This window comes from Alosa alosa, chromosome 8, assembly GCF_017589495.1.
Source record: "Alosa alosa isolate M-15738 ecotype Scorff River chromosome 8, AALO_Geno_1.1, whole genome shotgun sequence".
NCBI lineage: Eukaryota > Metazoa > Chordata > Actinopteri > Clupeiformes > Clupeidae > Alosa > Alosa alosa.
Window position 1 is genome coordinate 23420032 of NC_063196.1, and position 11670 is coordinate 23431701.

General features: G+C 42.5%; 1 protein-coding gene across 1 annotated transcript; it reads left to right on the forward strand.

Annotated features, from left to right (window-relative positions):
• The first annotated feature begins 1628 nt into the window (after positions 1-1628).
• On the forward strand, positions 1629-9012 carry ostm1 (osteoclastogenesis associated transmembrane protein 1). The gene is made up of 6 exons (XM_048251215.1): positions 1629-2127; positions 2795-2906; positions 3894-3994; positions 4552-4662; positions 5978-6143; positions 7228-9012. Exons 1-6 carry the CDS (start codon positions 1672-1674, stop codon positions 7281-7283), a joined length of 1002 nt encoding a protein of 333 aa, XP_048107172.1. The 5' UTR covers positions 1629-1671; the 3' UTR covers positions 7284-9012.
• Positions 9013-11670: the final 2658 nt, after the last annotated feature.

Consider the following 11670-nt stretch of genomic DNA (forward strand, 5'->3'; position numbering starts at 1 on the left):
ATGCATATGAAGCTGGCGTTGAACAGCTGGAAGTGACGTTCAACAAGGCGCGTTTAAATGCTCGCTTACCGTGGGCGCGCTTGGGAGTGGTGGAGGCCAAGATTCAGAGTTAGAAAAAGGGACGCTTCCCCATTCCAGACTAGTGAGACGCACTAGAATAGTCCCTAATGTGAAGCTACCCGAGACCCTCTATTTTCATTAAGGCCCTGATGACTGTGGAATTGCTGCGGACTGCAAGTTATCAAGAGGCACTAATTTCGCATTAAATACCATTGACTGCAGTGGCATGATTCGAGGGTTTTCGACAATTAACACAATCAGTGTCTGGGCCCCGATCATTTCCCTTGACTCCGTAATTATTTTGTGCCTACGGCGCACAAGCGCACGCTCTCTGGAAAATTGCTCATGTCAAAAGAAAAAAAAATCACACTTGGTGCACTGAAGCCTGTGGAGGAGGCAGATGATAGCAAGAGGTGCAAGGTCCAGTTTATCTTTAGCTGTTGCACTTGAATTAGCCCCCTTTGCCTAGTATAGCATTAGGCTTCACTGGCTGGCTCACCATGTCGCACCTACACTTAAAGACATTGTGAACCACGGGCTATACTGAAAACACAGTTCTCGAACTCTCCAACAACAGGATCGAAGAACCTGGAATAACCAAATGGAACTCTATTCAAGGAGTGACATAGGCTAGCCTAGGGTACTCTAAAAAGCATACTGAAAAGAGTGATGAAAAGGGCCCTTTATTTTCACGCGTTGTCACTGTCAAGGGCCTATGATTCGATGACTTTTGGGTCCCCAGGTCCAGCGGGCCTCAGCTGTGGATGCTGAGTGAGCGCGAGTGAGAGCGAACCGTGTGTGGAAAACCGCGACCAAGTCATCTCGAATGTTCCAGCTGTGAGCTGAGGAGGCGACTGGCCTTTTGAGAGCGCTTAAATCCGTGCTCCGTGTCGACCCCCAAGGCCTGGGAAGCGCCTAAACAAAGCGGCCTGAGACGATGTGATCGAGCCTCCCCGGCTGACAATATGGGGCTGTGTAGACAGGTCCAACTGTCTGAGGGGGGAATCTCTAGGCGAGTGAATGGAGACTTGCTCCTATTCGACACTGAATAATGCTAAGCCTTAAGCAAGGCTTGAGATTCCGTTAGGATAGGCATATGAATACGTTTTTTAGTCCATAAGAATTAATTTATTTATGTTATTAATTTTAATTAATGATTCATTTATTAATGTTATTCATAGCATTCATATTATTAATGCCGACCACTGTCTCTCTTCTTCCATTCTAGTCTTTAAACAACTCTCCATGTCGCTCTTATTTTTTTCTTATTTGTTTGTCAGTAAGTAGGCTACACTGAATTGCACTTAGGCTACTGGTTTAATCTTTCACACAGGCCTAATCATTTAAATAATTTTTCAAATTGTTGCTTTGCATGCACTTTTTTCTTCAGGAAAGTCTAGCTTTCAGTCAATAGACTAGCTATAAACGACTGATCATCTAACAACATGATGATTTGACCCCCTTCATTGCCAGAGACATTTAATAATGATAACGAGTTATGCTACCAAAGACAGACAGCTGCATAGTGAATGCTAGGCGGGTTCTCGCGAGAACTGCTGGATATCACATGATAAGCACACCACAGAGAAACAGGAAGTTGTGTTTTGGTGTATGGTTTGGAAGAGCGTTACCAACACTGTTTATGAGTGTCTATCAGCGCTTCACAACTGTCTGAAAATGGGTTACTTGACGTTAGTCTTGGCATTTTTTGTTTTAGGAATCGTTCAGATATCTACCACGAAGGGAGACACTTCTATGACGGGACCTGAAGTAAGCGGAGAGGATGATTTCACGTCAAAGTCAGCCGCGCATTTTTTTTTGCCTGTCTCCTCAGCTTCCGAAGCGCACAAGTCCGGTTATTTCTTCTCTCTCAGCCTGTCGTCTTCCTTTCCCGAAGATCTGGAGGTCAGCGACTACTGTCTGACTCTTCTACGTATCTTTGGCGAGAGATATGTAACTTACGTTAACTGCTCTGTGTCTTATGCGCGTCCTGTTAAAATGTGCGAGAAATGTTACATAAACTACAGCGACCTAAAGGACATTTTCAATAACATCTCATCTGGCACGGTAAGTTTCAACATACCCAGACGAAGACATGTAGGTCTAGCTTACTACTGGATGTTAAAGTTAGCATGAGAGATTTTAAAGTGATCTACACCGATGTAACGGTAGCCAGTCACACAGGGCCAAGGCCAGTCTGTGGAGCTGCTCAATTGGCGGAGCTGTCACATGTTTCTTGTCTCATGACAGTCAGAGTAAATGTAGTGTACGTGCATTTCGGCTCTAAAAATATATTTCCCGGAAATTTTCCCGGATAGTCGATGTCACAAGACGGAACATTAAACGTCTTCGTTTTTGTACCATGGATCCCACATTGCCAAATCCTACCAATGCATAGACTTACATTTTGCGCAATCGCCGTTACCATTTTGCGCATAACTGCATTTGCAGGTGTAATTTCTCAGTATTTAACTAATGCACACCAGTTATATCTCATTTAAGTCCTACTGAACAGCTGTAGTTCTAAATATTTAATTTACTATCTTTCCCTGAGATCAAGGGGGAAAATGATGGAGCTGACCTAGACCTAGTGTTGTTTTGAAACTCTTTATATTGACTTATAGCCTACTATACAGAGAGAGGTTTTATGAAGACCCCTTGTCACACAGAGATCCTTCTTCATCTGGTAGGTTCTTGTAATGTGCCATTTACTGTTGATGTTTTTTTCCATAAGGGTTCAGGGAATGAGAGTTGCTATAACAGTCTTGTTCGCTCAGACCGGCTGATGCTGGTCTACATGCTCTACAGCAGCCTAAAGGACATCTGGTCAGTGGCCTCATGTTCAAGTAAGTTTTATAGACACATACACACTGTTGCCATCATTGGGTCTCATACAAGAAATTATGAATATCATAAGAGATCTGCTAATGAAATCTAGTTCAAATTTAGGTGATTTTATGCCTCAGCGATAACAAATAACAGCTAGTTACCAGCTAGATTACCAGCAACTGTTAGGTACTAGCGATCACATTTAAAGGAATTTTTAAACACTTCAAAATTGGCAGAGAAAACTATAGACCTTCAAAATGGATCTTCCCTGGCAGGGGATGTAGTTCAGAGATCAGATATGCACAATAGCATGGCAAACCTCTGCACACAGTACAACACCTGAATACACAAGGCCAGCAGTCTGAAGAGTTGTGTCCCTAGTGTTGTCTCTACATTGCTGAATTCTACTACATTATTTAACATTTATCAGATGCTCTTACCCGGAAGCTAGCTACAGGGGCGGGGACATTCCCTTGGAGTTAAAAGAAAACTCCTGCCATTTTTCACATAGATCTGTTTCTCAAGGTCACACGGTACTGTCGATACAGAAAAAAAAAATGGTGCTACCTAGCTTGAGTTGCTGCTGCAGTCAACAGCTAGAGCGGCCAGGCAGCTACAGTGCTACACTCTGGGGGTGACTTCTTTCGAGAAAGAGATCTATGTGAAAAATCTCATATACTTATACTGTTGCATGTGCTGTGCTGTAAAGAAGGGCTTTTATAGATCCCGTGTAGCTTGCTGCTGTCTCAAGCCAAATGCACATTGCTGTTAGGAGGGCCTTTATAGATCCCGGGTAGCTTGCTGCTGTCTCAAGCCAAATGCACATTGCTGTTAGGAGGGCCTTTATAGATCCCGGGTAGCTTGCTGCTGTCTCAAGCCAAATGCACATTGCTGTTAGTTAGGCTTGGCTGTTGATTGCTGTGCGAAGTTCACAACCAGTAGCACAAGGAATGTAGCATCTTTTCCTGTGTATAACTGAATGTTGTTGTTTTTTCGTCCTGTAGATTGTCTCATGAAGCCGAACGAGACTGCTCTGAGTAACGACACGCTGTATTTCCTCACTCTTCTCAACGTGTCATTCAGCTGCTTCGAGACACACCAACAGGTAGGACTGGCAGACTGCTAATCACACTGTGAGACGTCACCAGTCAGTGTCTGTGGATAAGCAAACCATATGTATATATTTCTTTATTTATATGTTTACTTTTAACCAGCATCATTATTTTATGATGTTTACATGGTTATGGAAACATTTATCCTTTTGTGCAAAGCATCTAAGTATAAGTATAAGTATATATACTCTTTTGATCCCGTGAGGGAAATTTGGTTTCTGCATTTAACCCAATCCGTGAATTAGTGAAACACAGCACACAGTGAGGTGAAGCACACACTAATACCGACTCCGTGAGCTGCCTGCAACCACAGCGGTGCTCGGGGAGCAGTGAGGGGTTAGGTGCCTTGCTCAAGGGCATTTCAGCCGTGGCCCACTGGTCGGGGCTCGAACTGGCAACCCTCCGGTTACAAGTGCAGAGTGCTAACGCATCTAGCGTCTTCATCAAAGTTACCGTTTCTGTTCCTGTTTCTGTCATTCACTGTGTGTGTGTGTGTGTGTGTGTGTGTGTGTGTGTGTGTGTGTGTGTGTGTGTGTGTGTGTAATTACAGGGGAATCACTCAGAGCTTTGTAAAGAATGCAAAGCACCCTACCAGCGCCTAAGTGAACTTTACAGCGGAATGGAGAAGAATCACACACTCTGCATTGACCTTGAGGATGCAGTGGGTACACACACACACACACTATTTGGTACTATTTGGTTAAACTGTTACTTTCGTTTAACAGTTCACCATGTTTCAGAAAGTGAAGTCTGTATACTGATTGTGTTCTAGTAAAAAGGTCCAACTAAGTAAGTACATAGAAATCAGAAAAACTTTCTTTTTAATCAAAAGGCTTATTCTTTAAGAATAGTTTTTTATGTAGGTCAATTCTAATTGAATTGTAAAAACATGATTTGTTTGGACTCCGTTCTCAGAGATTGCATGGTTAGAAACAGCACCCCCCAGGGGCCAACTGACATAAATAATGAGTGTGTGTCTGTGTGTGTTTTTGTTTTGAAAGAAAGAAATTGAGAGGACATAGATCTGACTCTGCTATGGGACCTACATGTGATTTACCAAGAAACACACAGACAGACACACTCAGTCAAGTTTTACTCCCACACCTTAATGGGCTGAGAGGGCGGTGACCGAGGGTGGGTGAAGGTTGGGAAGGTCTCAGAGAAACTAGTGCTTCTAAACCTCTATCCTACTCCTTCTACACCTGTCATTCCTTTCTTCCTTCTCTCTCTCTCTCTCTCCCTTTCTCTCTCTCTCTCTCTCTCTCTCTCTCTCTCTCTCTCTCTCTCTCTCTCTCTCTCTCTCTCTCTCTCTCTCTCTCTCTCTCTCTCTCTTGTCTTCATCCTCTGTCACAACTGAGAATATAGAGTGGAAACTGTAAGAATATAGAGTGAGATTGTGGAAACTGTAAGAATATGGAGTGAGATTGTGGGAACTGTAAGAAAATAGAGTTAGAATATAGAGTGGGAACTGTAAGAATATGGAGTGGGAACTGTAAGAGAGTGGGAACTGTAAGTAGAGTGAGAATATAGACCCTTTCAACAATGGACCCTTTCAACAAGGTAAACAAAAACAATGCTTGAACATTCTATTTGGGCCCCAATCTACTTCCTCTGCATTAAGATAACATATGGAATGTTAAAAAGGAAGTCTTGTGGGGCCAACTATGATGCTGATAATGGAACTCTCTTGAAAGGGTCCATAGAATGAGAATATAGAATGGGAACTGTAAGTAGAGTGTAGAGTGAGAATATAGAATGAGAATATAGAATGGGAACTGTAAGAATATAGAGTGGGAACTGTAAGTAGAGTGTAGAGTGAGAATATAGAATGAGAATATAGAATGGGAACTGTAAGTAGAGTGTAGAGTGAGAATATAGAATGAGAATATAGAATGGGAACTGTAAGAAAATAGATGAATAAAATAAATATGTAAGTAAATGCATATTTACATTTACCCCCACACACACACACACAGATGAACGTGACTCGGCGCCTGTGGAGTAAGAAGTACGAATGCTCGTTCCCACTTGAGGAGAATGTGCCGGTCATCGCCGTGTCGGGCTTCATGCTCTTCCTGCCCATCATCTTCTACTTGAGCAGCTTCCTGCACTCGGAACAAAAGAAACGCAAACTCATACACCGTGAGTAACGTGCTTAGCCCCCGCACCATTGTTACCTTGGCCACGGGGTGGGGGGGCTACTGGTGGATGGGGTGTCACAGGGGAGAAAAAAAAAAGAGAATTTAGCTGTTAGAAGAGAGAGTGTGTGTGGGTGAGAATGGATGTGTTTTTGGCTAGTGTGTGTGTGTGTGAGAGAATGAGTGTGTTTTTGAGTAGTGTGAGCGTGTGAGAATGGGTGTGTTTTTTGAGTAGTGTGTGTGTGTGTGTGTGAGGCGAGAAGTAGTTTGCGTGATGTTGCACACTGCCCCTTGTAACTTTTGGGGACACTTACAGGGTAATGGGGCCACCCCCTGTGTCACGGCCACGCCAGTAGGCCCCTCCATAACGATGTTTTTTCCTCCTTGTAACAGAGTATATGTGCAATGTGCACCCTTCCGTTGTTGGTGTTGTTTTCTATGAAGTCCAGCCGGTTTGGGGTGGGGAATCTTCTGCAGTCACGTCTTTGATTAGAAAATATGAAGTTTGTCTCTAGGTTTACAATATTAAAAAAAATCCTCTACATTATCCATAAAACCATGCCACATTTATTAATGTTCGTTAAATGTCTCAATTATAGCTGTACAGACTGATTTGGACCCGATTTTAGCCCTGAGTCTGACAGACCCAACACACTTTAGAATTGGGCCAAAATTCCTTCTGATTTGTTTAAAAAAAAAAATGCATTGTGCCTTCCTGGCTTAATCTGGTAGGAGTTGGTGAATCACTTAGCCTAATTATCCTTGAATCCATGAAGAAGGTTCAATTCTCTGAAAAAATATACTTCTTTTGTGATTGTTGATGGGAGGGAGTGATTAGAGTAGTCATTGAGTTGGATACTTTTCCAAGACAATTTTCAGAATAAGACACTGTCATGTTGAGCTTGAACTGAGTGTTAAGCTTGAATGCCCAAGTAATGCTCAAGTCAAGCCTCACTTTTCCTCTCATCTTGGATTTCTTAATGTTACTTTTGTGAAATAGCCCTCAGAACTTCAGCTAAGTGTGTTTACATATGCACATGGCATCTCTCTGCATTGTGTCCCTCTCTGACCTCTGTCTCTGTCCACAGCTAAGAGAGCGAAGTCCAACCACAATCTCATGAACATCCAAGACAAGTTCAGCTGAGCTGCAGACACAGAAGGAGGACAAGTGGGGGGGGTGGGGGGACTGGGGTTCTAAATGAGGTCACAATGCTACTGATTGGTTCTGGTCACTGATTGGTTGTTGTTGATGGTACTGGTGATTGGTGGATGTTTGTTCAGGCAATCTCATGCTCAGGAGAGACCTTTTCATAGTGTGTGAAGGGTGGACTGCACAGCAAGCTGGCCTCCTTTTAAGAACAGTCTAAGAAGGGTTTAAGAGAGTTCGAGAGACTGGCTAGCTGTGCTGGACTGTCACACACAGTACTCCTCATAATGCCCTCTTGAGTCTTCAGTTTAAAAGACTAAGTGGACCCCTTCTAACTTTGTGTATAAATGCACAGGCTTTCTATGCTTTTGAACATTTTCGATTGGAGTTTGGTTTGGTTCAAGAGTGATGAAATATAAAAGCAACTTCAACACTCTTGCTTTCACTGCTCTGAAGGTTAGATTAATGCAAGAGAAAGATTTATTTATGACTCCTGTCTCCTGTCCTTCAGGGATTGACCACAGGATAAATACATTGTATGTATTTAATACATTATATGTATTTATCATCTCATCTCATCAAACAGCAGTTGTATTGATGAGATGAGAGTGGGGAAACATATTGTGCTACATTTCACAAATTCTTTACTTCTGTTTCCATATTTATGAATCAGCAGTAAATGCAAAAATGATGTTTGTTTTCCTTCGTTATTATTTTGTCTGTGTGTATGTTTGGAGTTCTTGTTGTTGTTGATGATGATGACATGAAATTAAAGGTTTTGAGACATTTTTGATATTATTTTGGGTCAGTAAGAGAGAAGTCATTGGAAGTATACTCTTCAAAGCCCTGTTGCTTCAGTCAGGTTTGAAGTATATATGATCCATTTGATCTGTGTGTCTTTTTTTTTTTTTTTTTTTTTGTCCCGATGTTTGTTTCCGGTCCAGTGTATAAAAGAACAGAGTTAAGATCACCTATTCCATCTCCACACTCTCTCATGTCCATTAGTGGGTCCCATTAATAGCAACCCCCTCTGAGGAGGTCAACGATGGTTTATGGAGAGAGGGATAGAGTAGAGAGAGAGAGAGAGAGATGGGTGAGAGAGAGATGGGTGAGAGAAAGAGAGAGTGGGGGGAGGGTGAAATACAGAGGAACAGAGAGCGGGAGAAAGACTAGAGAAATGGAATGAGGAGTGTGGATATGGAGAGGTTATGGAGGTAGGGAAGGATGAGCGAGAGAGAGAGAGCGCTGATTCGACTTCCACACCACTTTTCTTCATACTACCTCTTAACCCTGCTGTTCGATTTTGTGTGTGGGGGGGGTCTGACTGTGAGCTGATGTTTTTCAATTTGATCCGCATTTTCTTCTTGCCTCAACATTCACCAGCAGGAATAGCAAGGTGTGCTGTGACCATGTTTACAACAAACAATCTTTTTTTTTTTTTTTTTTTTTTTTTTTTAAGTTTAATTATGATTTCGCCTTATATGCTGTTTACTTATTTCTTTATTGCACTTTTTTTAAAATGTGGAAGTTCCTAGTGTAAAGCAAAACAACATCCCAGATTTAAACACAAAAAATATAATGTAGCCAAATAGACACCGTATCTTTACGTGCTAATGCACAACAAGACTACTGAGAAAGCACTTTACACTTACTGAATGATTACCGGTGTAAATAAATTGCCAATGTTTGTAAATAAATAAAACTAATAAAGTGTGCTATTGCAATAGTTTTGTCCATCATGTAAATCAATGTTGCGTGCAGAACCTCTCTTGAAATGAGCAAATGTGAAAAAAGATTAAAAAAATAAACAAACAAACAATATGTTGCCCAATGCAAAAGAGGAAGGGTTTATAGCAAATGAGCTGGAGGCCCCTGAGATGAGTTTAAAAAGCTAACAGGCACTTGCTTGTTCTCCAGTTACGTGGCCCTCTCGCGGTGCGCTCCGTCATTAGCGGCTAATCTAAATGTAGGATAAAGTTACTTGGCTGAATAATCGTAACAACACATCCGTTTAAGCCGCCTTGGCTTTTTGGTCTTGTGGACCATGGCTTGACCGCTCGCTCTGCCTCTGCTTGCTAATAGCATTTGCCCCGATTTGCTGAATCATATGATCCCCTTGTGTCCTTAGGAGGAGTCCGAGGTGGAGAGGTAACGCGAAAGGAGACAAAAAAGGACAGAGAGAAAGAGAGAGAGAGAAACAGACAGAGAAGGAAAGAAAAAGGAGAATGAGATAAAGAAAGATACAGGGAGAAAAGAAAAAAAAGAAGAAAAGTGCCGCTTCTGTGTCAGCTCATGTACCGCGCACCAGCAACAGCAGCAAGAATGACAGCTTTCATTCCCCTCAAGCTGAAGGGAGCATGCCAACCCTCTCTCACACACACACACACATACACACACACCTCTACGGAGCTGAACTTGCAGGTAATCAGGGCTGAAAGTCATTATTTCTGACCCGCAGCGAACAAGAAGCCTACCCAAAGCAGCTAGTTGCTGCGCCATGTGATGGAGGAACGGATGCAAAAGCTGAAATACCGCAGGAGCCCATGACCAGGGTCCACTCTGGAGCTCGGAGGAGTGGAGGTGTTGTGTGTGTGTGGGGGATTAAGTTGATCCGGCATCACGTTTTGCCTCAGCGAGAAAAGGAGAAATGACTTTGGACCTTATGCCACTGTTACAAAACGCTCTGAAACCTACTCCCCAGTACACCCCCCCACACACACACACACTCGCCCAACTCCCCTAACTCCCCTGCTAATACCTGCAAAAGCCATATGCACAAATCAACTGTACCATGTCATGTGTTCCAGCTGATGGGTAGATTTTACAGACACTTAACTGTGGGTGGACTGTATAACCATGGCAATAAGGATATGTCAGTTTGTTTACAAAATGTTCTTAGGTTTGTATATTAGACACACACTGACACCTTTTCATTGCTGGGATTGGCTCTAAATCAATTGTTTTAAATGATAAATTGTAGAGGTCATACTTCTCTGTACTGAAGAAAGACATACAGAACATAAAATATACAAACATTTAATTAATATTCCAAACAGTTTTGAATGTATGCGTGTCACTATGGTCTTCCATGTTCTGTGTTTCGCTGTAGTCTAGAGCTTTAAAGTTCTGCATGTCACCATGGTGTTGGATGTTTACCATAGTTACATGGTGTTGAATGTTTACCATAGTTACATGGCCTAGCTTGACCAACATCAGCGGGGATAGTGTAGCTAGTGATGCCGATGTGCCGGACTGGGCAGTGCCTGCAATGCCACCCCGTCCTAGTCACCCCACCACCACCACTGCCTCTAAAAGAAGCTTTGATAGGAATTGACCTTGAAAGTAATTCTGCTGTAAGTGACCGTTTATGTGAAAAAATTAATGCGATTCTGTAACCTGACTTAATGTGCCCCTCCCCATCTTTCTCATTCATTTTAATCTCCCTAGATTTGAGGGATTAATATGACCAGGAGCTACAGTAAATGCTGAATAGAATCATTAAGAATGCAGTAAATCAAATGAACATGTTTTGCTAACTCTTGCTAACCTTGATCATAATCCATGGGCCTATTCACATTTTTTGTGAAATTCTGAGAAATTTTCCTCATCTTCCTTCAGCTGTTAGTTCTGTGTGTGTGTGTGTGTGTTCAGAAAGCCTGCAGTGTCGTACACAGTCTTTGCTCTGTGACTGGGAAACAAAGTTGTGACACATTGTTTCAGCAGTACGAAAGGGACGCATGTAATTTCAATTGTACTATTGCCATCAAATATCAACAACCTTTTGAGGCCTGAATTGCCTGAATTGAGGACTGTGCCTGAGTCTATGTATGCCCTTTGGTGTGTAACACACACACACACACACACATTCAAAATTAGTGCAAGCAGGGTAGGGAAGGTAGGGTACGTATAGGAACGTTTCCACTGCAGGAACTTGGGGAGTTTTTTGGGGGGCTCACTCCTTTGTGTGTGTCCCCTCCCCAGCGGCCGGCCTGTACGATCACTTTCAGTAACTTTTACAGGGGTGAATTAAGTCCCTGCTCTGGGAAGGGTACTTTCAGTAACTTTTACAGGGGTGAATTAAAGGAGAAGTTCGGTGTGATATTGACCTAAAGTGTGTTGAAACATGATACCGAGTGTGAACTTTTGTCTCATAGCTCATGCATTTCCACAGAATTATTTTTGGAATCTGATCCCTTGTCATACCTGTTCATTCGTACTCGTCGCTCGACTTATCGTGACTAAATTCAAGATGGCGGCGAACGGTAAACTTACTCAAGGTACTGTCTGTATAAATCGTCTTGTAAATAAGCTACCAGTGCTTTTTCAAAGTTCTCAATGTCTCGTTTTAAATGTCAAGGCCCTCGGAAGTCTACCAATGAAGTGT